Raw genomic sequence first — 24,695 nt, 5'->3', positions numbered from 1 at the left:
TTCTGTACAAATTACAGAACTTTATTTTGGTCATGATGATTAAAGGAAACTCAAGTGTACAATTGAGATCTTTGACAAATTGTGAATAATTTTTCACCTTTATTTCAAAATAGCTTGGGAACACTTATAAGCAGGCCTTACTGGCAAGGCAAAGCAAATAAAAAATGGCAAATAATAAAAGAATTATTATGGCATTTTAGACTTAAACTACCCTTTCAGTACATTTGCACATAATAAAGTTCTGGAAAGCAATTGAGAAATATCCTAGGATAACATTGCTTAGGTTGAGTCATAAAAATACTTTGTGATCCCTTCGGCACCAACATGCCTCATGTTTCTTTGGTTGTCTCTTCAGTTAATTCTCACTTTACAGCACATGATATATGAAGTGATTTCACACCATGCCCAAGATACGGGCCACCCACCAGCTACATGGCATGACGACTCTGCAGGCTGAACGGCAACCTTGATAATTATAAGGCCATGGATAATAGCCCCCCAGGGGTTCACAGATCTTCTGGCAGTGGGTGTAGCTGCGCCTACATTCTATACAGCAGATTCCTTCGTGGTCCAGTCTAGGGTCAAATGTCATGCTTTCTCCTTCCTGCTGCTGGGAAGTAAGAGAGAATTATTTGTGTTTTCTTTATAATGAGGTTATAGCATGCATGCAAATAAGACCTTGAATTTTTCACTGCTACAAGAAGTCAGCATTATCTGCTGTAAGAAGTTTTCAATCTTGTTAACCTGCTGTCATTCAGAATTCCTTCTGACATGAAGGCATCTTCACCTACCTAATCTGTCACTGGCTGAGTTGGTGTTTTGTTTTGTTTTTTAACAATATCCTGAAGTTTCTCCATGCCCTTTTTCTTAAAAGGGTCTCACTCTGTCCCCCAGGCTGGAGTGCAGTGGCAGCGATTGTAGCTCACTGTAAACCTTGAACTCCTGGGCTCAAGCGATCTTCCCGCCCCAGCATCCTAAGTAAGTAGCTGGGAATACAAGTGCACACTGCCACTCCGGGTCTCTCCATGCTTAATAAGCCATGATTACCAGTCACTAATGACTCAACTCATTTTAAATAAGAATACAAAAAGGAAGCATTATGATCAAAAGTAGCATTTCTGCCACTGCTAATTTTAAGTCAGTGGATCATTGGTGCCTTCTTGTAACAGCTTCCAGAGCTCTTGGGAGCACATTTTGAAACTCATTCATCTATACTAAAGGCAGATTTCACTCCAGTTGCACTGGCTCTGAGAACACTGTCAAGTCACTTAATTTCTCTTGGCTTCCATTCAGCAACAGAATGGGGATGTTATTTCCAAGAGGACATAGGGGCCTCAGGAAAAGGCTCTATAAAAATATGTAAAAATCCAAGACCTTAAACTTTACCTTCTAGTTTCTATGTGCCATAATTATAGTTACATAAACACAAGGTTATTGATGAAGTAAAAATCACACTGCTGGAGAGATTACAAAACTGGAGGGAATTTGCCTCTGGCCTGATTTACATTTCTGGTTTTCCTTTTCAAAAGAGTTCTAGGGGTAGAGACTCTGTATCCTCTTTAATATGGTATGGAATTACATTGCCAAGAATCCCTTACCTTTAATGTAAATTCGTGATTCAATTTCACCCTCTTTCCTGAAGGTAGCCGATTATGTTATTTTTTTTTTAAGTCTTAATTGGAGGAGGGGATAATATTAACAATTTCAAATAGTGGAGTGGGGAGAAAATTGTATACTGAACACCAATACACTCATCATCTGGATATAACAATGGCTAACCTATTGTCCAGTTTGCTTTTTTCCCCTAGAAGTATAGTAAATTCTGAAGTGAGTTTGAAGAGAATTGAAGGCATTGTAACATTTCACCCATAAATAGAATTTACCACCAAAATAAGGATATTTTCCTACACAACCACACTGCCATTATTACACCTAACAAAATTAATTCCTTAACACTATATGATAACAGCTTATGTTCAAATTATGTCATCAAAATACCATCTTACACCATTTCTTTTTTAAATAAGTGAAGTAGATCTATGTAGGAGATACAGAACCATCTCCAAAATGCAGCTGAAAAGAAAACAAGGTATAGAAGTTTTGTGTGTTTCTGTAGGACTTTGCCAGTGACAAAAATAAAATTTGTGTGTGTGTACTTAAAAGAAAGTGGGCAGTCATTGTTAATAGATTACCCTGGGGAGGGTTTCTGGGGTGACAGGAAAACTCACTTTTCATTATATATACCCTTTTATACCATTTAAAAAAACATGCGGGTGTATTTTTTATTTTAAAAACTAGTCACAAATAAATGCTTATTCTACCATCACTCCCTGCAAACTATAGTAGTGGTAAATATTTCCTGGATTTTTTCTTTAGCACCTTACTGTTTATCTTTGTAAACATCAATTCTCAAGGTTTCAGCCTAAGGCGCAGGGCCTGGGAAGGAGCAGGAACTCAACAAATGTGTGTGGAATGGAGGAATACAGTGGATATGAAGGGGGAAAGAGAATGCTTGCATTCTATATGTTGCCTCCAGGGAATACTCTTGGAAACATTTTTAAAAAATCAAATTCCTGATATGAATTTGTTTTCATGGATTTGTGACTCAAAATAAATCAATAAAAGGACAGCATAGAAAACAACTTTGAATAAGGGTTACTAACCAATCAGGACTTCACTACAGGGGCAACGGTTAAGTGTTCTTACTCTTAATTATAAACCTTGCAACACATAGATGTATTTTTTTAAATAACTGAGCAAAAGTCTCAGTTGAATACTAGATGTTCATTTGAAACCTCAAGTCAAAACACCATTTCAGCACTATGTTTAACGCATTCGTCTGAGCATGTCATGAAAACATCAGTACGCACATGGTAGGGATTATCGGGGTTGTAAGGTTCTGAGTCCTCTTGAACACTGGGTCTAGTTTCATTATTCACTCTGCCAGGGCCTGGGTTACCCTGTGGCCCACTGCGTGGTCTTCTTGTGGTAGTTGGAACGATTTTTCTTACCACTTCTCTTCTTTCTCTCTGAATTTCTGCAAAAATAGCTGTAAGTTAATTCCTTTATTTGAATAATTATGGAAGCTAGATCTGTGTTTATCAGGGTGAAAACAAAAGAAAAGCCTATCAAAACGTATACATGACCAGATACTTCACAATTTTTGTACCGATGATTTTTGTAATAATAAGGCATGTTTTAGAGTCTTCGGTTAATAAACACACAGATAACCCAAATTTGGTTTTGTAATGCTAATTGAGGCAGACTTTATAACATGGCTGACAAATATCCATTCTCAATCCATTCTCAACCCCTCTCCCCTGTTTTTTTGTTTGCCTTCACTCTAGGGGCTGAGAAAAAATACCATTCATTTCCCCAGCCTGCAATGCGATTAGGCGTGGCCAGGTGACACGTTTCTGAACAGTGGGACATAAGCAGAATATGCTAGTGCTGCTTCTGGGAAAGCTTTTGCATTCTTGGTAAAAGGGGACAGACAGGCTTCCTCTGTCTTGTTTTCATTTCTTGATCGTAGATGTGATATCTGGAGTTATGAGAGCCAACTTGTGACCATGAAGTGGTAGGCACAGGGATGATCTGCCAGCATGCTACGGACAGCAAAATGGTAAGTTAGAAAGAGACTTGATGAGATCACTGATCGTGCCAGCAACCTCCTATCTCCAGACTTCTGGCTATATGAAAAAAAAAAAAAAAAGCCTGTATTTGTTGAAACCACTGTTGACCAGGTATTCTGTTACTTGCAGCCCATGGTATTCCTCCTGGATTGACTATATAGGTATAAAACTTTACCATTTGCAAGGGACATAATACCTTGGTAGGTTCTTTTAAAAAATCCTATGGGATAGAAAAAGGAGATGCTTTTCTATATGAGGGCATCAAGGCTCAGAAAGACCACGATCTTTGGCCAAGATCACAGAATGGGTGGCAGAGCTAGGAGGGAAGTGTGAACTCTGGCTTCCAACCCATTGCTCTAGTTTACCATGCGGCCTCCCGGGTCCTACCGCAGGGCCCATGGCTGCCAAGTATAACAAAGGTGGAAAGTACCACACGGCTTGGACTTTGGTATCTCTCTGAGCCTCAGTTTCTTCATCCATAAAATGGGGATATAATATGAATAGTATCTAATTCACAGTGATAGAATTAATGAGAATCTAGGCTCCCAGAAACAGTGATTTTAAAGAAAGAGAAAAAAGAAAAAAATTATAAAAAATGAAAAAAAAAAGAATGAGAATCTGTGTCTAAAGGTTTTAGCACACATTGCACTGCAGCCTAGGCAACAGAGACCCTGTATCTGGAAAAAAAAAAAAAAAAGGTTTTAGCACAATGTCTGGCATATAATAAGCACTCAAATGTTAGGTGATGATGATTATATCATGCTTTGTTCTTTATGAGAACTCTGATGTGCTCTAAAGCCATAGAGGGCTTTCACAGATAGCATGGTTGGAGAAGCATTAGGGAGACCTGAATTCAATCACAACTCTACTTCTTTCTTTCTTTCTTTCTTTTTATTTTTTGAGGCAGAGTCTCACTCTGTCTCCCAGGCTAGAGTGCAGTGGTGTCATCATAGCTCATAGCAACCTCAAACTCCTGGGCTCCAGCAGTCCTCCTGCCTAGGCCTCCCAAGTCTCCAGGACTACAGGCATGCACCACGACACCTGACTAATTTTTCTATGTTTTTGTAGAGACAGGGTCTTGCTTTTGCTCTGGCTGGTCTCAAACTCTTGAGCTTAAGCGATCCTCCCACCTCAACCTCCCACAGTGCTAGGATTACAGGCGTGAGCCGCTGTGTCCAGCCACAACTCTACTTCTTTTAACTAGCTGAATGATTTAAACTCTGTGAGCCTCAGTTTCTTCACCTGCAAAATGGGAATATGAGTAGTTACCCCAACAAGGTAAGGATTGAATGGTAAGGATTCAATGAGGATAAAGTGTGATCCTCTAGTGCGGTGCCTGGCACGTAGTCAGAGCTCAGCAGACATCAGCTCCCCCCTTCCTTTCCGACCTGTGTCCAGCACCATTCACGGTGTCTCTGATAATACAGCTGTGTGGCACTGATGACCTGCGGCCATCAAGAGCCAAGGGCAGGGGCTGCTGGACCCTGGAGTGTGTGTGTGGCTTTTATTAGAATTAGGTGTGTGAGGAGAAGACAGGCATCATCAGAGGAGATTTATTTTCTTGATTTTATTGTAAAATATTACTGCACTTGTAAGAGCTGGGGGAAGTCCTTCATTTTTAATGTTTATGATATTCCATCCTATGGATATACCAACATTTCTTTAATCCTTTTCTAATCTGGGAGTATTTAAGTGGCTTCCAGTTATCCAGGGTATATAATATATGTAAATCTTGTATGGGTGCTGTGATGCTTGACTACTTAAAATGTGGCCATGCTGTTTGTTGGGCTGTGAGGGACCAAGCCACCTCTGGATGTAGGGGACAAGCTCTTTCCCTAAGGCTGAAGTCACTCACGGTGTTGGTCGCCTTAGCATTGCCAATATGTCTGTCTTCCATCCCCACTCCCCGCCCCCTTGCTCTACCGTGTTCTTTGTCCATAGCACCTGGTATCACACTATATGATTTTCTTATCTTAATTTAGTGTTTATTTACTATCTCCCCTTGCTACCATGTAAAACTCCCTGAGGGCAGGGATCCCCGTCTATTCTGTTCGCTGATGCATCTCGAAAGCCTAGAATAAGTATATGGCACACGGCAGGCCCTCATAAATGTTTGTCGAGTGAGTGAGCGAGCTCTCTGGGTGAGAGGCTTATCCTCAGACAAGAAGCGATCAAGGAGGACCCTGGTGGCAGTGGGGCCGACTCTGGTCCGTGGCTGGGAAGGGAGGGAGTTCCGGGTAGTGGAAAGCGAGCAGGCCCCTGGCATGGAGGAAGGTGGGGAAGGGAAAGCCAGAACTTGGCAACTGGCCGTGGAATTGTGAGCTGCGACCACACCCGGGGAAAGAACAGGAATAGCAAAAGCACAGCCCGCTTGGCAGCCCCGTCCCCAGCCCCCTGCAGCTGGGACAGACACGGCCTACTTACTGACCATGCCTCGGGCTCCTTCTCAACCCATGCACCAGGCAGCTACTGCCAGTGGCTTATAACGTGACTCCTATCTGCCTCACCAGGGCTGGAGAGAAACCACGTCCTCCAGGCTTTGGAACAGAATAGGACTTGTGAACTCTAACATTGAGTCATGGCAGAGTCAGAAACTTGCCTTTTCTGAGTCTGGTGAGGCTTTTTTTTTTTTAATTGTAAAATTAACCTAACAAAATGTACTGTTTTAACCCTTTTTAAGTGTATGGTTCATTGGCCTGAAGTACATTCACATTGCTGTGCAACCATCACCACTGCCTATACCTAGAACTTTTCTCTGTCTCTGTCTCTCTCTTTTTTTTTTTTTTTAATTGAGACAGGTTCTCACTCTGTCATCTGGGCTAGAGAGTGCCGTGGTGTCATCACAGCTCGCTGCAACCTCAAACTCCTGGGCTCAAGTGATCCTCTTGCCTCAGCCTCCTGAATAGCTGAGACTACAAGCACTCATCCCCATGCCCGGCTAATTTTTCCTATTTTAGTAGAGATGGGGTCTTGCTCTTGCTTAGGCTGGTCTCGAACTCCTGGCCTCAAGCAATCATCCCACTTGAGCCTCCCAAAGTGCTAGGATTACAGGTGTGAGCCATCGTGCCCAGCCAAAAACTTTTCTCATCTTGCACCAGACTGAAACTGTGTACCTACTGCACACTGCCCATTCTGCTCCCCATCCCTACAAGCCTAGTGGTTTTTCATGCCTATATTTTATTTCCATGCTGCTTTCTCCTGTTGTTCAATAAAATATTTCAGAAAACATAGCCTATCTCAGCTGTGCTAGAAGAAAGGCCTTTTTCTCTACACTTGAACCAGAGCTGCAAAATAGGCCTTTGGGAGGCCAGTATGGTGCCGCAGTAGACGTGAAGAGGGAGAGAGCCTCTGGGGACAGGAGAAACTCAGGGGGAAGAGCAAGACCCACCGGGTTCACCTGCCCTTCGTTACCTGGAAACAGCTCACAGGCATGCCCCAAACTACCTCTGAACCCCGGGGACCCTGCGTTTCTTTTCCCCAGACTTGGAAGCTGATGCTTATGCTTTGAACTTGAGGAATCTCAGCCTCTACCCACAGTAGCTTTTGGCTGTCCCATAATTCTGGGTTTGAACATAATCAAGATTCAGTGGTATGACAGCTTCTTAGTCCCTTGATTCTATGCCTTAGAAATAAAAAAAAATGTAAAATTGGAAGGTGCAAACAACTGAGATTAAGGGGCAGAGCGGAAAGAAGTGGGAGTGTCGTAAATAAAAGGCACGGGTAATGAATGCAGTGGTGTTCTGTCTCCCCCACCTGCCTCCTGCTAACCCTCTGCTCCTTCCCTTCCCTACAACAGGCACGGGCTCTCGTTTTCCTTCTCCTTCATCTCTCTTGCTAATTACTGAGACCCCGAAACACTATTTCTGCCCCTTGTTACATGCTCGGGGCTGTGGATGGGGCTGTAGGAAACTCAAGGGAACAGGGAGAATTTTAAGCAGCATTAAGATAATTTAAAGTGTTACCTTTTGGATATATTGGTTTAAGCCAGAAAATAGGAAGGTCGCCACAGAGTTCTAAGACTTTCGAACTCAAGAAGCTGTTGTCCTTCACCGGCTGATCTACAGCCACCCAGATAAGAGAATTTTCTTCATATCTAACTGGCATGATCTTGCCTTCCTGTAAGTAAAAATGAAATGCAGTTGAGCAAAGAGGACGGTGGAACATGCTACATGTTAAGAGTCACGTGTTGCTACAAGATTATTTTTGCCTTATAAAAAATTAATGAGAATTCTGTGCACGGGTGTGTGCGTGCACGTGTGTACACATGCATCTATTTTAAGGTCCTAATCTCTTCTCCTTGTAGTTTCCTTCCCAATATTCAGCTCACCTCCTCCCATTGCCCAGTCTTTGGATAGCTGTAATGTGTGAAAATGAGTGTCCTGAGTTGAAGTGAAAATTACTTGATACCAACTTTGAGATTTAGGTTAATCTGATATTTTCGATCAAAGATGTTTTTGAGGAAAAGCAATTGAATGGACCCTGGAATCCCATAAAGGAGAGAGGAACCCTTCATTTGAAGTGAAAATCTTGTGGGGTTTTGTTCTGCAGCTTCAGAACAACAATGGCAAAAGCGAGTGATTGGTTCTTTAATGTCTTCAGTTCAAAGTATTATTTAACATAAACCATTTCTTCACTTCCCGGCTATCGCAACACATATTTCAGATGTTCCTTGCGTCAAGCACGCCACTGAGATTTCAAAGCTAAACCCTGGATTTTCTTCTACAGCGAGATGCTGAGAATGGTTTCCTAACCCAGGAGACAAATTTATTTTGCCAGGTTGTTCCTTTCATGTATTTATTAGTTTGCAAGAGCTTGGAGAAATTAAAATGTTTTCTCCTTATTTTTGGCTAAAAGCAGCACTTCATTTATGCTTTCTCCCTCAGGCTTACGGCTGCATTAAAACAACTTAAAGTTATTGGAGGAAACTAACACTCAGGTAATCCAGTTATTTACCTTAAATTAAATGGCTCCATCCAGGAAATGAATGCTCTTTGAGTACAGTAGCATTTTAAAGTTATACAAAACTGATGAAAAATTTATGAGAGCAAGTGGTGCATAAATCTATCCCATCATAATCTAAAGTGTGTGGGGGAAGAGTGGGGTGATTGGGATAATGCATATAGATGCATTCTCCAAGCTAAGAACATTAAATAAATCTTGGGGCACGTACTTTCAGTTGCCTACCCAATCTCCTTCCTTCCTCCCCTTTATTGCAGCGAAATCTTGCTTTGATTGGAAGCAGCAATGTGCCCAGGCCCCAGGAGAGACACTTGCTTTCTCAGACTGTCCAGTGGCCAGGGGTGCCTGAGTGAATCGGGGCTACCCAGTGAGATCTAGGCCTACCATGTGAGGGGGGCTGGGAGGCCTTCTGCTTTTCCTGATTAAAGGGAAGTCATGTCTGGCACCATTCAACTTCTTTCTTCTTGACTTTTTTTTTTTTTTTTCTGCCCCTCCCCTCTTCTTGACTTTTTTACTTGAATGCCAAGTAAGGAAGTTGGGAAGAGGTTGAGCATTGCCAACCACAATTGGAGCTGGAAGGAAACATTAAAAAAAAAATCACAGAGTCACTGGCCACCAAGCCAATGCCTGCAGCTGCCTACCTGCACATTGCTTCCCATGGAGGAAAACTAATCTCTGTTTAAGTTACTCTGAGTGCAGTTTTCTGCTACTGACAGCCAAACACATTCCTCATTCACACAAATATATTGTCTGAATTTGTTTTTGTCCACCAGAGGATCGACCATCACACACGACATAAACCACTAAAACACAAGCCAAATAATCTACCTCTATGGCCTAAGAATCAGATGCAGACAAAGATTTACATACAAAAAAAATTCACACATTGAATTATTTTTGTATTGAAAAATAGTTGTTTTAAGTTATTATTATTTTAAATAGTGAAAAATTGAAGATACCTGAAGTATTCAAGAACAAAAGACTTTGAAAATTATAATCATATAATGATGTATAATATATCCATTATAATCTACATTTTAGAAGAACTAAAGTTGTGATAATAAGCACGTATGACAATGTAACTTCATTTATGAAAAGAATTTCTCTCTGTCTCTCTCTCTCTCTCTCTCTCACACACACACACACACACACACACACACACACACACACACACACACACACGAAGAAAATCCACCAAAACATTAACATTAGCTATTACAATTGCATAATGGATTATGCAATTGTAGGCAATGTTCTTCTCTATATTTCTATGTATTTGCCAAATTTCCTATAGTGAGAAGGTATTTTTAAATATCAGGAAAAATAAACCTTAAAAAACCTGAACTATATTGTGAACTTATGACTAGATCGGGGTCAGCTGTCGTTGGGGAGTCTAGTCCTTGTGGAAGGCAGGAAAGCTAGTTCTACGCCCCTTGATGGGGAAAATGGCGAGGACTACACTTCACTAAAGTCTCCATGACAGAAAGTAAGTGACATGACTATAAAAAATGGCAACGCAGTCAGAGAAGTTCAAGGGTCGGAACAAAGGAGGTCGGGGTCCCATTGTTGGAGCTGGTGTTCGTGAGTCACTTTGAGAGCATGGGCTTCAATGCCAAGCTGTTCGGCTTGTGAGGAACAAACTGGAACGTGATCAGGAGAGGATGACTGGAGAAAGGAGAGTCTGGAAAACATCTCACAGGCGAATGCTGGGGAAACTGGGAGTAGAAAATAGAGGACATGGTAGCCAGCTCTAAAACCTGACAGCTTTTGTCGTGCCGTTTGAGACACCGCCCGCTGCTCCCGTGGGACCAGCAACCAGGCAGTTTCCAGGCACCTTTGCTTACCGGCATTTCTCCTCTTTTGCCTGGAGGGAGCTGATACTTGCTTGGCCTCCCTCTCAGGGATACTGGCAGGATCAAAGATGGTCATAATAAAATTAACAATAATGAGCCGCAGCCATGTAGTCACCATCCAGTAGATTCTAGGGCCCTGGGCACAGTATTCACACCCCCAGTTTCAGACGACAAAACAGGCTCTATGAATTGAAGCCACATCCCTAGCAAGGGTCCGAGCTGGGATTTGAGTCCATGTTTTTCTGACTCTAACATGCATTTTCTTTCCTCCCTACCCTGCCGCATCGCAAATGGAAGACGATAATGAATGTGATCACTTTGTAAGCCCCAATGTATTATAACAATGTAAGGTGTTATTGTTAAGTGTGTCTTTAGAACTCTGCGTGCAATTCTTAAATTTTAAAAAATCAAGCTCAAAGGCATGTTATTAATAATAAATGGAACAATTCTGTTTAAAAATCTCACAGGTTTGACACACAGAAAAGGAATTAGATATAGGTTGTGTCGCTTCATTGGGGTGAACTTGAACCAATGAGAAGAAATTGTAGGGGGAGCCGTCTCAGCTCAGTGTGGGGCAGAACGATTAGAACCTCCCCCCCCCCAGAAAGCTGGCTGACACCTGCGCCTGGTTGGGGGAATCCCCCCTCCCCCTGTCACGTCACTGCTTTATGGCAGAGGCCAGGCGATCAGCCGGTGGGGGTGTTTAGAAAGAATTCCTATATTTGAGTGGGGCTGAGGCTAGAAGGTTCCTGAGGTCCTTTCATTTAAAAAAAAATTTTTAAGAGTTAGGGACAGGGTCTTACTCCGTTGAAGAGGCATCATCAGAGTTCACTGCAGCCTCGAAATCTTGGGCTCTAGCGATTCTTCTGCCTCAGCCTCCCAAGTAGCTAGAACTACAGGTATGAGCCACCACACTTGGCTAATTTTTCCTCTTTTTTTTTGTAGAGATGGGGTCTTGCTATGTTGCCTAGAATGGTCTCAAATTCCTGGCCGCAAGCGATTCTCCCACCTCAGCCTTGCAAAGTCCTAGGATTACAGGTGTGAGCCAGCATGTCTGGCCTCCTGAGGCCCCTTTAATGAAGATTCTATCTTGTGGTGTTCTTTATCTTTACTGTGAAGTCTTAACCACTGATCAGATAGTTCCCTAACATCAGGCAAAGAAGGGCCCATGTGAGTACCAAGCCCCTTTAAGCAAACATGGCTTCCCAAAACCTTTAAATATACTATGTCATGTAAGAATGATCCCTTGGAACCAGCAGGACAAAGACAGTTTCAATTCCTTTGGTAGAGAAGAAATAGAACTTAGGTTCTGGTCATGGACCGATCCAGGAACTAGAGGCAGAAAGGATTGTGCCTTCAAACAGTGTCTGCGACACACACTTGCTGTCTAGAGCATGTTGTACTCACCAGTTCCGAGGAGATGCTCTGTTTGGTCACGGTGCCCACCTCAGGAACACGAGCCTTCACCTGCGCTTTGATGTAGCATTTCTCTTCTCCAGCAAAGCGGATTCCCGTGATGCCCTGTGAAATAAAAGGTTATCCATCCATCTGCCCATTTGTTCATTTGTTCAATTTACTGAGTGTCTGCTATGTGCCAGGCACTGTTCCAGGTGTTGGGTACAGGAATGAACAAAACAGATGAAATCCCTGCCCTCTTAGAGCTTAACTTTTAGCATTATTTTCAATCATAAAAAATAGAAATAAATTCAGGTGGTGATAAATGTTAGGAAGAAAAATAAGGCAGAGAACAAGGACAAGAATGACAAGGTATGGTAGTTTAAATGGTGTAATCAGGGGAGGTGACTTTATGAGGGGGTGACATTTGAGCTGAGATGCAATATATTAAAAACTCCATCAATACCCACAAGCTCAGATGAAAAGCCACCTTTTCCATGCAGCCTGCTTTGAACATCACAGTCATTCGGGAGGCTGGTCCCTAAGTAGATTAAGGAGGAGACACTGTTTATATCTCACAGGGGACAAAAAACAAAACACCCAAGTCCTCGGGTAAGGTCTAGAAGCAAAGTTCAGCTCCCGGAGCTGTAGAAAGCTTTACTATTTACTCTTGGCTCAGCAACTTAGGAAAATTCTAAATTCATGGAATCAATTAATTGGGCCAATATCTTTTGAGAACCTTCGTGAGGTTTCTCAAAAACTAAAAATAGAACTACCATATAATCCAGCAATCCCAGGACCGGGTATTTATCCAAACGAGAAGAAATCAGTGTATCAAAGGGATACCCGCACTCGCATGTTTATTACGGCGCTATTCACAATGGCAAAGATATTGAATCAACCTAAGTGTCCATCAACAGAAGAATGGATAAAGAAAATGTGATCTATCTATCAATCATCTATCTCTCTATATATATAACGGAATACTACTAGGCCATAAAAAGAATGAATCATGTCATTTGCAGTAACATGAGTGGAACTGGAGGTCATTATCTTTTTTTTTAGGCTGGTCAAGTGGAGCAGTGTGAGTGGAGAAGGAACAAAGGAATCTATAACTGGTTGTGATCAATTAGTTGTAAACACCACTGCACTCGGACAACCGTCATTATCTTAATTAACACAAGCCAGGCACAGAAAGACAAATACTGTATGTGTATTCACTCATGTGTGGAATCAAATAAAGGCCAGAAAGGGTGTCGGGGGGGATGAAGAGAAGTTGGTTAATGGGTACAAACATGCAGTTAGATACAAGGTGTAAGCTCTAACTTTCCATAACAGAGCAGGATGACTATAGTTGGCAACAAGGTATTGTACATTTCAATGTGGCTAGAAGAGATGACTTGAAATGTTTCTAACATATAGAAATGATAAATACTCAGGGTGTATTAAATTACTTAAGGCATATACCCCAAATACTCCTGACTTGATCATTATACATTCTACTCATGTAGCAAAATATCACGCTACATAGTATGTATGAATGAACATTTAAAGTATGTTCATGTTTAAAGTATGTTTAATTATTTTAATGTATGAATGAACGTTTAAACGTTCATAGTATATATGAACGTTTAAAAGGAACATTTAAAAAAATCATCTGGAGGACTTGTTAAATGACACACAGTGCCAGGCCCCACCTCCTGTGGCCTGTGGAACACACTTTGGGACCCATTGTTCTCTAATATGCTACCTCCCAAAGGTCTGCTTGCTGTTGTTCTGCATGTCAATCTAGCACTCACAGTTGGAAAAACAGAAGGCAGGGGAGGGAGATGACTGCCTCCCTGTGTGATATGTTCTCCTAACTTCAAACACTCATGTCCCCTGAATGTGAGATTCGAGGGAGGAAACGCCATACAGCCGTTACCATATCCCCAAAGGAGAGAGCTGATTCTGCTGAAGGATTCACAGCACCGAATGTGAATCTGTATTGAGTTAGTTCTGACAGTCTACACACAGCAGAGAGAACTGAAACCCCCACGGGGACCAGGCCTGTGGGAAGGAATTCACACATATTAACCATCATGTCTAGCTACAAATCCACATCAAGCAGCCGGAGATATTAAGAGATGAAATAGAGGGAACTCAAAGAAGAAGAAGAAAACCAAGAAAACCTCCTGCTTTTGCAGACAAACAAACAAGGTCTTAGAAGTAGTGATAATGAAGAAATTCGCTAGCAAAGGCAATGAGTGAAGATTCCAGTGATCTAACGTTCTTTTATCACAGAGGCAGGCAATCTCACCTTAGCTGCACGTTTTTTCTTTCTAGGGGAGCTAATCGATTCCTGTGTCTTCAACCAGAGCTTCCCAACAAGGGCGGAGGTCTTGCCCCTAAGGAGGCACATGGAAAATCTCTGGAGGAGTTTTTGTTGTCACAAAGATCGGGGGCACTCTTGGCCTTTGTTGGGCAGGGCCCAGGGATGCTAGGTCCTGGAGAGCCTGGGACAGTCCCCAAGAACCAACTGTCCTGGATCCAGAGGAAAAAACCTATTTCTAAGTATCTGTGCCTAGGACCCAACACTGTTTTACATATAAATTGTAGTTTTGGAATTGGGATTTTTGGAATAGTTTTAATGTACAAATTTCCTAGAAATGCAACTACTGGGAAAATGGAAAGAAAACAGTATTTTATTCATTGTTAGAGAAAATTGCAAGGCATTTAATTTGCCCACACACTCGTGTGTCTGTCTGCATGTTGGGCAGTGGCATTAACAGTCATTCAACTACTGGTGCAAGTGTTTGACTTTATGTCTTCTACTATATCTGGCTGAACATTTACATATGAAGTCTGTATTTTACTATAAACTACTTTCATTTTATTCCCTCTCCTCCCTTTTTTTTGAGACAGAGTCTCACTTTGTTGCCCAGGCTAGAGTGAGTGCTGTGGCGTCAGTCTAGCTCACAGCAACCTCAAACTCCTGGGCTCAAGCGATCCTCCTGCCTCAGCCTCCCAAGTAGCTGGGACTATAGGAACGTGCTACCATGCCCGGCTAATTTTTTGTATATATATTTTTAGCTGGTCAATTAATTTCTTTTTATTTTTAGTAGAGACGGGGTCTCGCTCAGGCTGGTTTTGAACTCCTGACCTCAAGCAATCCATCCGCCTCGGTCTCCCAGAGTGCTAGGATTACAGGCGTGAGCCACCACGCCCGGCCTATTTTTCCCTTTATATTATAGTTGGGGGCTATATTGACTTTTTTTTTTTTTTTTTTTTTTGAGACAGAGTCTCACTTTGTTGCCCAGGCTAGAGTGAGTGCCGTGGCGTCAGCCTAGCTCACAGCAACCTCAAACTCCTGGGCTCAAGCGATCCTTCTGTCTCAGCCTCCCAAGTAGCTGGGACTACAGGCATGCGCCACCATGCCTGGCTAATTTTTTCTATATATATTAGTTGGCCAATTAGTTTCTTTCTATTTATAGTAGAGACGGGGTCTCGCTTTTGCTCAGGCTGGTTTCGAACTCCTGACCTCGAGCAATCCGCCCGCCTTGGCCTCCCAGAGAGCTAGGATTACAGGCGTGAGCCACCGCGCCCGGCCTATATTGACTTTTGAAATCAATAATCTACCTACTTACTAGGTAGGTTATGCTATCCTTTTCCTCTCCAGCTTTTTAAATAAAAAATTTCAAATATTCACAAAGTTCAAAACATTATACGGTAAACACCCATATACCCACCAGTTTATTCCCTTTTAATTTTGGATCAGGAGTTTTGTTATGTAAACAGAACATTAGGTGTGAGGGGCTCTTAAACCAACAGCCCTGATACTCATGAGGGTATAACCTAGAGTGTAGCTGATGCACTATAAGCTAACCCAGTTTTTGTATCTCTCAGGGTAGACAGCCTGAAGCACTTTTTCCCAGGGTTTTTTTTTTTTTTTTTTTCTTCCATTGGGCTCTCCTAAAATTTTGGTGAGGTCCTGGGTGAATAGATTGTTCATTTATAATCCATAACCTTTCATAATCTGTCCTCACCTTTATTCCTATCTTCTTCCCTTCCCCAGGCTGGGCTGCATTGGGCTGTTTAGAACTACTCTGGAGCAGGCCTGCACATTCGTGTCCACCGTTCTCCCCTGGGCCTGGAAAGCCCTGTGCCCAGGATTCCCTGCCAGTTGGAATCCTGATCATTCTTCAGGACCTGATTCGGTTGTCACCAGCCTTGTAAGATCAGCTCCAACTCCCTAATTGACAACGATGCCTCTTCTCTGTGCTTCATGCACTCTCTTCACAGCTCATTGCAGCACATTTCCCAGCTACCTGAAGCTATTTCTATGTGTGTGCTCGAGTGCGTGTGTGTGTGTGTGTGTGTGTGTGTGTATGTGTGTCTGTCTCCCGGACTGGACTCAAAGGTCCTTGGGGGAAGTGTCCATCACCTTTGCATTCCTCATGCTTAGCACTGTCCCTTGCACTTGCACACAGTAGGCCTCAAAAATGCTTCTTGAATTTGACTTATGGCTTAAAATAGAGGAGAAAGTAATAGTGCAGGTACCGTAGCGGCTGATTCATGCGTTTTCAGAAGTCCAGGCTTGTTTAAACCCATAACAGGTTCTATCCATCAAAAAAATGTTCTCCTCACCAGTTCTGACTTAGAGAAATGTGGAAGCTATCAAAGAGAATTGATCAGTTTATAAAATATTTGTGGCCTTGTTGGTCTATGAGAACAAAACACAATCGATACCATTATTAGAAAGAACCAAAAGATTATAAAACAGAAATATAGGTCTGGGATTGAAATATTTTAAAAGGATATTCTTGATACATGAACATCTCGAGAAAGATAGATCTTCTCTTATTCATCTTCGTAGCTCCTTTTGCATATCTTGATACCGTGGTACACCGTAGGTATTCCATTTTGTTCTGTATTGAATGATGTGTGTGGGAGTCATATTTTATAAGTTTATACTGAGTAATATAAAGAAAAAATGATTTTACTCTGTGCTGGGTCTTGCAGTAAAAGCCTTTAATAGGTCCAGAGGAATTATACTTGTGCACTGACCAGAACCATTTGCAAAGCTGAGACTAAACAAAGTGCAGCGTGGTGCATAGGGCTGCAGAGCCCCAGGGCAGAGACTGCTCTGAACCCAGCCAGTCCCTGTCATCATCAAACGTCTAACACCACAGGGACGCTAATGTTAGACTCTGTGGGGTATTCAAAAGGACTAGTGAAGTGTATTTCGGTACCAACAAGGAAGAGAGCTTTCACACGGATGAAAAGCATCTTTAGTTTTTCTCATCAATCAGAGGAAGATAGGTCGATGAGATGTTTGTGGACTAATAAACTATCAGAAGAGACATTATTTTCCAGAGCCTTTTTTCATCGTGAAGTTTCACCTTCTCCATCTGGAGATTTAATAGGGGACACAAATAGCGATGCCTCTCCCTCACTGTGAAGCATGAAAGAGAATAAGATATTTTATGGTGGCCAACAGGAAATTAGGCCTGGAGTGACGCTTTGGCTTGCAGAAGTACACTGAAGCACAGCTGCATAGCTTAATGTCTCAGATTACCTGTAAATTAATTCTTTTTTTGTTTGTTTGTTTGCTTTTTGGTGAGACAAGGTCTCACTCTGTCATCCAGCCTGGAGTGCAGTGGCCCAATCATAGCTCACAGCAACCTCAAACTCCTGGGCTCACGTGATCCTCCTGCCTCAGCCTCCCCAGTAAATGGGACTACAAGCGTGTGCAACCACACCCGGCTAATTTGTAAATTTTTTGTAGAGACGGGGTCTTGCTATGTTGCTTAGGCTGGTCCTCCCTACTCAGCCTCCTAAAGTGCTGGTATTACAGCCACTGTGCCTAGCCTAAATTCTTGCAAAAACAAAACAGTCTCCTTTTCAAAGGAGACCAGAATGTTTTATCTGTAATAGGCCATGGTCAGAAAACATATGCTATATTAGGGGAATTTGCCCACACTAATTTTCTGGATTGAATGGGAAATTGGAAGAATTGAGAAAAGTATGTAAATAGATAGGTATGTTGTCGATGAGATTATTAGGTCATTAAAATTTCCTTCCTCTTTAGAAGTTCAGATTTCAGACCTTGCAACAATTATAGGAGAGTTTGAGCATTTCCTTCACCGTGTTACAGAAAACTACTTGGAAAGAAAAAGCTTCTTCAAGTCTTTCTGCCAGGACTTCACATATTCAAAGAAGAACCTGCTCTTTCAATGCTGTGGTATTATGGTTTTTTTTATTTTTATTTTTAAAAATCGAGCTTTATTTTAATTTTAGGGCTATATTTTGAATTTCCTAGAAGTAAAAGTTTTTTTTCAAAGTTGGTAATTCCTTAAGTACTTAAATTCAATAAAAGTGGGATTTTTGTTGTTTTGGGTTTTTTTTTTTTTGATATTTTATCACCAAGGTATTGTTTTTTCTTTTGCAAATATGAAGAACGAAGAGTGGTCCTTTCTCCAAGAGAACATGCTACATGACTCGTGGATTAGTGGCTCTTCAGCTGCTATAAAGAACAGTTACCATTTGGATGTGTGTGAGAAATGCTGCTTCTCCTTGAATTATTGTAGAAAAGTCCCCCAGGCTTCCCTGGTTAAACTCTCTAAATGCATGAAATATACTTACATTCTGGAAATCATTAACTTCAATTGCTTCTTCAGCTCCACTTCCCATTTTAAAGGTCTCCAAGTTGTTCCCAGCATCTATTTCCATTGACCCATCTTGTAATTTCCCGTTGATACTCATAGTGTAATGGACATTGTAAATCTGGAAGTGAATATAAGAGTTAGCAACGCTTTCTTCTTTGAACAATTCAGGGCTTATCTTTAGACCCGCATGTATGGGGTAGCTTCCCTATTTCTCAGAGTTATGTGGGATCATCCTTAACAGTGATATGTTTCTATTTGAGCACTTTATGCATACACCAATCACTTAATGCAATGATTTCTTTAAAAACACCTTAAAAGTAAGACCTTTGAGAGTCTCTGATACTTTTTCAAGTAGCTCAGTGATTTGTAATCCTGGCTGGGCATCAGAAGCAACTGGGTGGACTCTCCGGGTACCATGGTTGGGTTTCACCCTGGATCACTCAAATCAGAACCCGTGGGGATGGCGCTTGGACATAGGTCTTTCTTTTCTAAAGCTCAATTCTCTTAGGCGTCTGGGTTGAGAACCATTGATGGATAAATGGAAATTGAGGAGGCTGTAGTGGGTGGCACCTCAATTTGACAAATTTTCTTTAATCCTTTCATTAAGATTAGGCGTGGAGTGTGGCACATAGTAGGGTCTCCAGACAAGACTAGGAAACAGCTGATACAGAGCAGCACCTGGAGAGAGCAAGGCCAATGTGCACATCTGTTCCAGCTCAGAATGGTAGTTACTTTCCTAACTACTTTATGGGACAGGCATATGGTGCAGGAGGGTATTTTTTTAAATAATGAGTGTGGGGTGTGTGGGAGAGGCGAGGGGACCCGGCACTGCAGAAGAGCATTGATCCCGGAATCAGAAAAACAGGTGGCCACACTACTTCTCCCCAGGTCTTGGGAGTTGCTGTGAGTGTAGAAGGAAGAAGCTGAACCTCCTAGGTGGTTTCCATCTATGTCCTTAGGGTCCTGGAGTAGCAAACGCATGGCCCAGAGGTGAGGGTAGCACTGGGAGGCCCCTCTCTCCTCTGCCAACCCACAGTCTAAGCAGGGCAGCTCTGCATTTTTCTGTTTTATGTTTGCATTTCTGAGTAACATTTTGTTAGAAAGGAAAATACCAACACTTAAAAAATGTTTTAAAGTTTGCCACTAATTAGCTGATCTAAAGGGTTCTCTTAGCTTAGACATCTGATTACTGCATTGGTTTAAAAATAATTCACATGCTGCTCCTGCTCCATGTGCTGCTGCCCTGCTAGAACTTTCTGTGCGTGGTGGGGCAAGGAAATGGGTTTCTTTCCTTTCCTTTCTTCCTTTTTCAGACCTAGAGGCATATCTATATCCATACATCTTATATATATTATATATATCTTGTATATGCCATATAAATTACATATGCGTATACACATACGTGTATATATAAATCTTTAAAGGGGTAGGAATGAGAACTGATGAGAGACAGTTGCTACTTAATGTCAGGTCAGCCAGTCAAAACTGCACATGACTCAGATTCAATTCCAGTCTGATTTTTCTCCCTCATTATGAAGAGTGACTGCTACATAGACAAACACCGGAAAAAGTATCTGTTGTTAACTGGATCATTACTTGTAGAAAACTCATTATTACAGGACCCACAGAGCACTATTTTATTTTATCAGCAGGGATTCAGAAATGGCTTTGCTATCCAGCATGCTTTTAGGCAAGAGCATCCATTCAGAGGAATAGAAAATATGGGCATCCTATTGCAGCTCGTGTCTCCTGTTGCCCCTCCTTCCCTCTCTCCTGAGCAACTCACAAGCCTGCAGTCTGCTGTCTCCCAAGCCTGTCTGATCATAAGAACGACATCTAGGGGGTCTGATGCAGGAGAGTTGGAGCAAAGCCCACCAATCTGTTTTCACTCTGCCCCTCAGGTGGTCCCTATGATCACCCAGGTTTTCTCTGGTTTGGCCAGGGCTCTCTGCAGGTCTAGACAGCAGGCTCTGGGCTGGGCGAGGTGGCTCATGCCTGTAATCCTAGCACTCTGGGAGTTTGAGGTGGAAGGATGGCTTCAGCTTAGAAGTCCGAAACCAGGCTGAGCAAGAGCAAGAGCGATAACAAGACCCTGTCTCTACTAAAAATAGAAAAATTAGCTGGGCACAATGGCGCATGCCTGTAGTCCCAGCTACTCAGGAGGCTGAGGCAGGAGGATCACTTGAGCCCAGGAGTTTGAGATTGCAGTGAGCTATGATCACACCGCTGAACTCTAGCCCAGATGACCCAGCAAGATTCTGTCTCAAAAAAAAAAAAAAAAAAAAAAAGCAGGCCCTGTTCTGTCCAGGTGCTCCCTGAGCAGCCACTATGCACATGGGTCAGGGGTGACTGTGAAAAGGAGCCTGGCAGACAACATAATCTTTTACCAGCAAAGCAATGCAACATTTGCAAACTTAACCATTTGCAAATTCTTAGTTTTTAAGGAGACAGGATTGTAACACTAGAAGAGTGGCCTATGGGTCTAATTTCACTTTCTTCCACTGCCTGCCTTTGCTACCTCCCTCCTCAACAGGCTCCCTAACTATAATAGGTATTGCATCAGCCCACCTTTTAGATGCAGTGTTCTCTCTGCACGGGGGCAGCAGTGAGAAGCCTGTGCCCTCCTGAAGAGATGGGGAAGGAAGAGGGGCAGGATGCAGCCCACAGTTTCCCAGGTACTGGGCTCTGAGCTGGGGCTGCTGGAGCAGCAATTACATTATCTGCTCCAAGTCCATGGAACTGTTGGCACCTAAGGCTATTTCTATCCAAGTACAATGAAGTTTATTATTTGCCAAAATTCTGCTCAATATGGTGCCTTTTATAGCCAAGGATATTTGCTAATGAGTTTTTAATAAGGCTTAGGCTCTATAAGATTAATCGCATCATGTTTGGGAAAATGTCTAGAAAAATTAGTCTGAGAAGAAAGGCCCCAAGCAATGATCTCCTTCCCTCGTCCCACAGGGTGGGGTTGTCAGTTATCTCACACGGGTGGAAATTTCTCATATTTCAATGCCTTGTTCCATTTATAATAATGTGGATGAAAAATGGCTGCAATATTGAGGCCCAGTCAGTTGTCCCCTGGTTATTAGTACTTTGGTGCTTCATGGTGCTCCGAGGAAATTTGAGCATACCTGTCCTAAGGGGGTTTACCCATATGAAAGGGATAAGTGATGAAGTACAGAAGGTTCTCCTTTATTAACCAATACAGAGCAGCTGAGTCACAGATAATCCCCACAGAGTAGATAATCCATTTGGTTGGACAAGGTTTTCTGTTTGACAGAGACTTGCCTTTTTCGATTGCATTGTGTTTGGGCTATTTAGATTTGTATTCAAGGAAAGCAGACCTGTGCATGTGCTGTGCGTGGATGGTGCCAAATCGACTCTCTTTAGTGTTTTGTGATTTGTTTTTCAGACTTAAGTAATATGGATCAGCACACAACACTGTAGGGGAGAAAAAAAACAATCGTGATTTTCTTCATCCTCCTGTCTATATAGGAAATAGCAATAACTTTGATTGTTGGCAATAAAATGTGATTCACTATTTCTCTGAATTCTTAAAATTTAATACTGCTCTCTTGAACCAGACAACCAACCGTCTTGCAGTAAAGGATATGAGAAAGGGAGCCCTGCTTACTCAGTGTGATTGTTCAATCTCTCTTTTTTAGAAGCCTGTCAGTTAGCTATGTTTGCCTTGAATAATTAAATGCCAAATGGTATTCATTTTAATATATATCATGACAGAATCTTTACCAAAAAAAAAAAAAAAAAAAAAAGCAAAGCTATCCCCAAATGACCTATACCATTATGGTTTTGTTATCCAAAAGATAGCATTTACATTCTAATACCATAAAATTTCCCAAAGGGATGACAATCTAAATCCTGCTATTAATGGAGATGTAGATATTGAAATCATTTCCATGTTCAGATTTGTTGCTTTCAAATATGAGCATCTGGCCCAGCTTCTATATTTAAATACAAATACATTAAGGCACTTTTCAAATACACACAAAATACAGTGCAATTCTGATCTTACAAATCGATGCTTGTAAATTTGATATAGTCTCTAAAACAGACTCAGTGCTAAATGGCATGCTTATCTACATTAGGCCTTTGAGTTAAAAATACAAATTATGCAGTGACTGCAGAAGACGTGATGTGTAAAATGGTTGAATTGCTTTCAGCACCATTTTCTGTAAGTACTGGAATTCGTTCATGCTTTGAATTTCATGGTGGGAGAGTGGGGAAAAAACAGCAGTCCCTGATCCTCGGAGGATAGTGATCATGAAAGAGCCCTTTGTGTGTGCCCTGGAGACTGAATTCTTTTCCATTAGTCGAAATAAGCTTATACCAGACCTGGCAATGGTCATCAAGATAAAATGCCCCCTTTTATGTAGGTGAACACATTTAGAGTATTTAGGGAACACACTGGAACTCTGCCCAGTCAAGTTAGAGGGAGTTTTTATACTCCTTGAGAGCCCATGGAGCTTTCAAATAAATAGTTGCATACAAAGAAAGTGGGACAGCAGTTAGTGAAACGTTTGCCATTAAATTACATGTGAAGACTAGGCCAGGATTAATTGTTCAAGAGATTTGCCACCCTTAAGGAAGTTAGACCTTTTTTTTTTTTTAAAGGAAGAGTTAATGGATACGTCGCCAAAAAAAAAAAAAACAACTCCTGAAAGGTGAAAATTCATCCTCAATTTTGAGTCTGAATATTCACTGTCTTTGTCCTAGATCTTAAATTCACAGCTTTTCTCAGCTGGGAGAGGCCTTGGCGGTCACCTGGGCCATTTCTTCCTCTAAGGATGAGCAGACGGAGGCCCAGAAGGGCTGAGGACGGCTTTCCTCCGCCACTCTGTGTTGTGCTATTCTCCCTTAAAACTCTGACTAGCTTTTCTGCAAAGTCGTCTACGAGCAGAAGGCAGCACAGCGGGGTTGCACGGACGGAGGGAGAAGGTGTCCCAGGGGGGCTGGGAGCGAGCCGGGTGTCCCGGCCCAGAGCAGCGCTCTCGCCGCCCAGCGCTACGGCGCCCCCTAGGGGCAGGCTGGGGGAGACGCGACCCCGCCACCCCAAGCACCCCCCGGGCCGCAGCACCTCCCCGCCCTGCAGCCCCCTAGACTTACGTGATTGTCGCTCCCCTTCCAGAAGTAGAAGGCCCCGATGGCCCCGAAGAGCAGCAGCACCGCCCCCGAGATGAGGACCACGGCCCCGACCTTGAGCAGCCGCGCGGGGCTGGAGGGCTTCACCGTCACGGTGGCGTACGCCTGCGGGCCGGGGCGGCAGAGGGACCCGTCACGTCTGCGCCGCCCGCACCCCGGGGTCCCGGTGCCCACTGGGGTCCCCGCGCAGCGCCCCCAGGGAATCGGGGGTGCGGCGGGGTGGGAAACAGCTCTCCCTGGGCTCCTTTGGGTGCCCCTTTCGCCGCGCTTCCTCCCGAGGGTCCTTTGTACTCAGGCGTGCACGTGCCACGCGCAAACTTTTCTCCGTGCAGGGCCATCGCCCCGGGCACCCGCACTCTCCCCCACCCCGGGGTGCCCCCTCCGCACCCGTCTGTGGATCCCGTGCTCTTTGCACGTCCGCACGCGCGGGGCACCGCCCCACCCACACAGTTGGGACCCAAATTTGACACCCTCCCCCCACACACACATTCGGTGGCACAAATCCTTGACCCGGCACAGTGGAACCAGACACTCACGCACAGCCCGGGCCCCGCGTGGGGACTACGCCGCCAGCGGGACTGGAATCCCGGCGGTACTCACCGGGGGACTGCAAAACTCAACGTCTTCAGGCCCCACCAGGGCGATGGGAACTTTGTCGGAGTTCTCCGTCATGGCTGCAGCGGGAGGAGCGAGGCAGTCGCAGAGTCCCCGCGCGCCCTGGGCTCTGTCCCGCTGCCCCGACGTAGCGCGCACTCCCGGTGCACGGTCCCGCCTGGGCCAGCCCCGCCGTCCCCACCCCTTCCAGCGCCTCACTTCTCTCCTCCCTTCCCCCTCCCGCCCGGGGCAGCCGTCTGAGCTGGGCCAGCATTCCCGGATGCCCCCTTTCCCCACTCTCTCCTGTCTGCTGGCTCCCAGACAACGTCGCAGTCAATCTGACTGTGTAAGGGTGGCGGCATCCTCGGGTCAGGATGTTGTTCTAGGCCCCTAAGATACGCTGAATTTCCAGGGCAGTTAGCCACCCATCAGAGGATCTCCTGGAATGTCAGAGG

The 24,695-nt window shown here is 43.4% G+C and overlaps 1 protein-coding gene across 2 annotated transcripts; it reads right to left on the bottom strand.

Annotated features, from left to right (window-relative positions):
* On the bottom strand, positions 1-24,449 carry CNMD (chondromodulin). Of its 2 annotated transcripts, none has more exons than XM_012764975.3 (7): positions 24,247-24,449; positions 23,611-23,751; positions 18,464-18,604; positions 11,852-11,965; positions 7,595-7,748; positions 2,871-3,037; positions 1-610 (listed from the first exon to the last, which is right to left on the bottom strand). In XM_012764975.3, the coding sequence occupies exons 1-7, from the start codon at positions 24,316-24,318 to the stop codon at positions 395-397; spliced, it is 1,005 nt and encodes a 334-aa protein (XP_012620429.2). In that variant the 5' UTR covers positions 24,319-24,449; the 3' UTR covers positions 1-394. The 2 variants fall into 2 exon arrangements, with proteins under 2 accessions (XP_012620429.2, XP_012620430.2); XM_012764976.3 differs by having other exon boundaries at positions 1-607; positions 24,247-24,448.
* Between the last annotated feature and the right edge of the window lie 246 nt (positions 24,450-24,695).

The sequence above is a fragment of the Microcebus murinus genome, chromosome 13 (genome assembly GCF_040939455.1).
Source record: "Microcebus murinus isolate Inina chromosome 13, M.murinus_Inina_mat1.0, whole genome shotgun sequence".
NCBI lineage: Eukaryota > Metazoa > Chordata > Mammalia > Primates > Cheirogaleidae > Microcebus > Microcebus murinus.
This window is presented reverse-complemented; position numbering and strand designations above follow the sequence as displayed.

What these genes read in the sequence shown, in the direction of transcription:
- CNMD (XM_012764975.3), bottom strand. Translation starts at nt 24,318, where the DNA reads ATGACGGAGAACTCCGACAAAGTTCCCATCGCCCTGGTGGGGCCTGAA. An exon ending in GGAAGGGGAGCGACAATCAC is followed by an intron (nt 18,605 to 23,610) that starts GTAAGTCTAGGG and finishes ATTCACTTCCAG; the next exon opens with ATTTACAATGTCCATTACAC. An exon ending in ACCCCGATAATCCCTACCAT is followed by an intron (nt 611 to 2,870) that starts GTGCGTACTGAT and finishes CTTACTTCCCAG; the next exon opens with CAGCAGGAAGGAGAAAGCAT.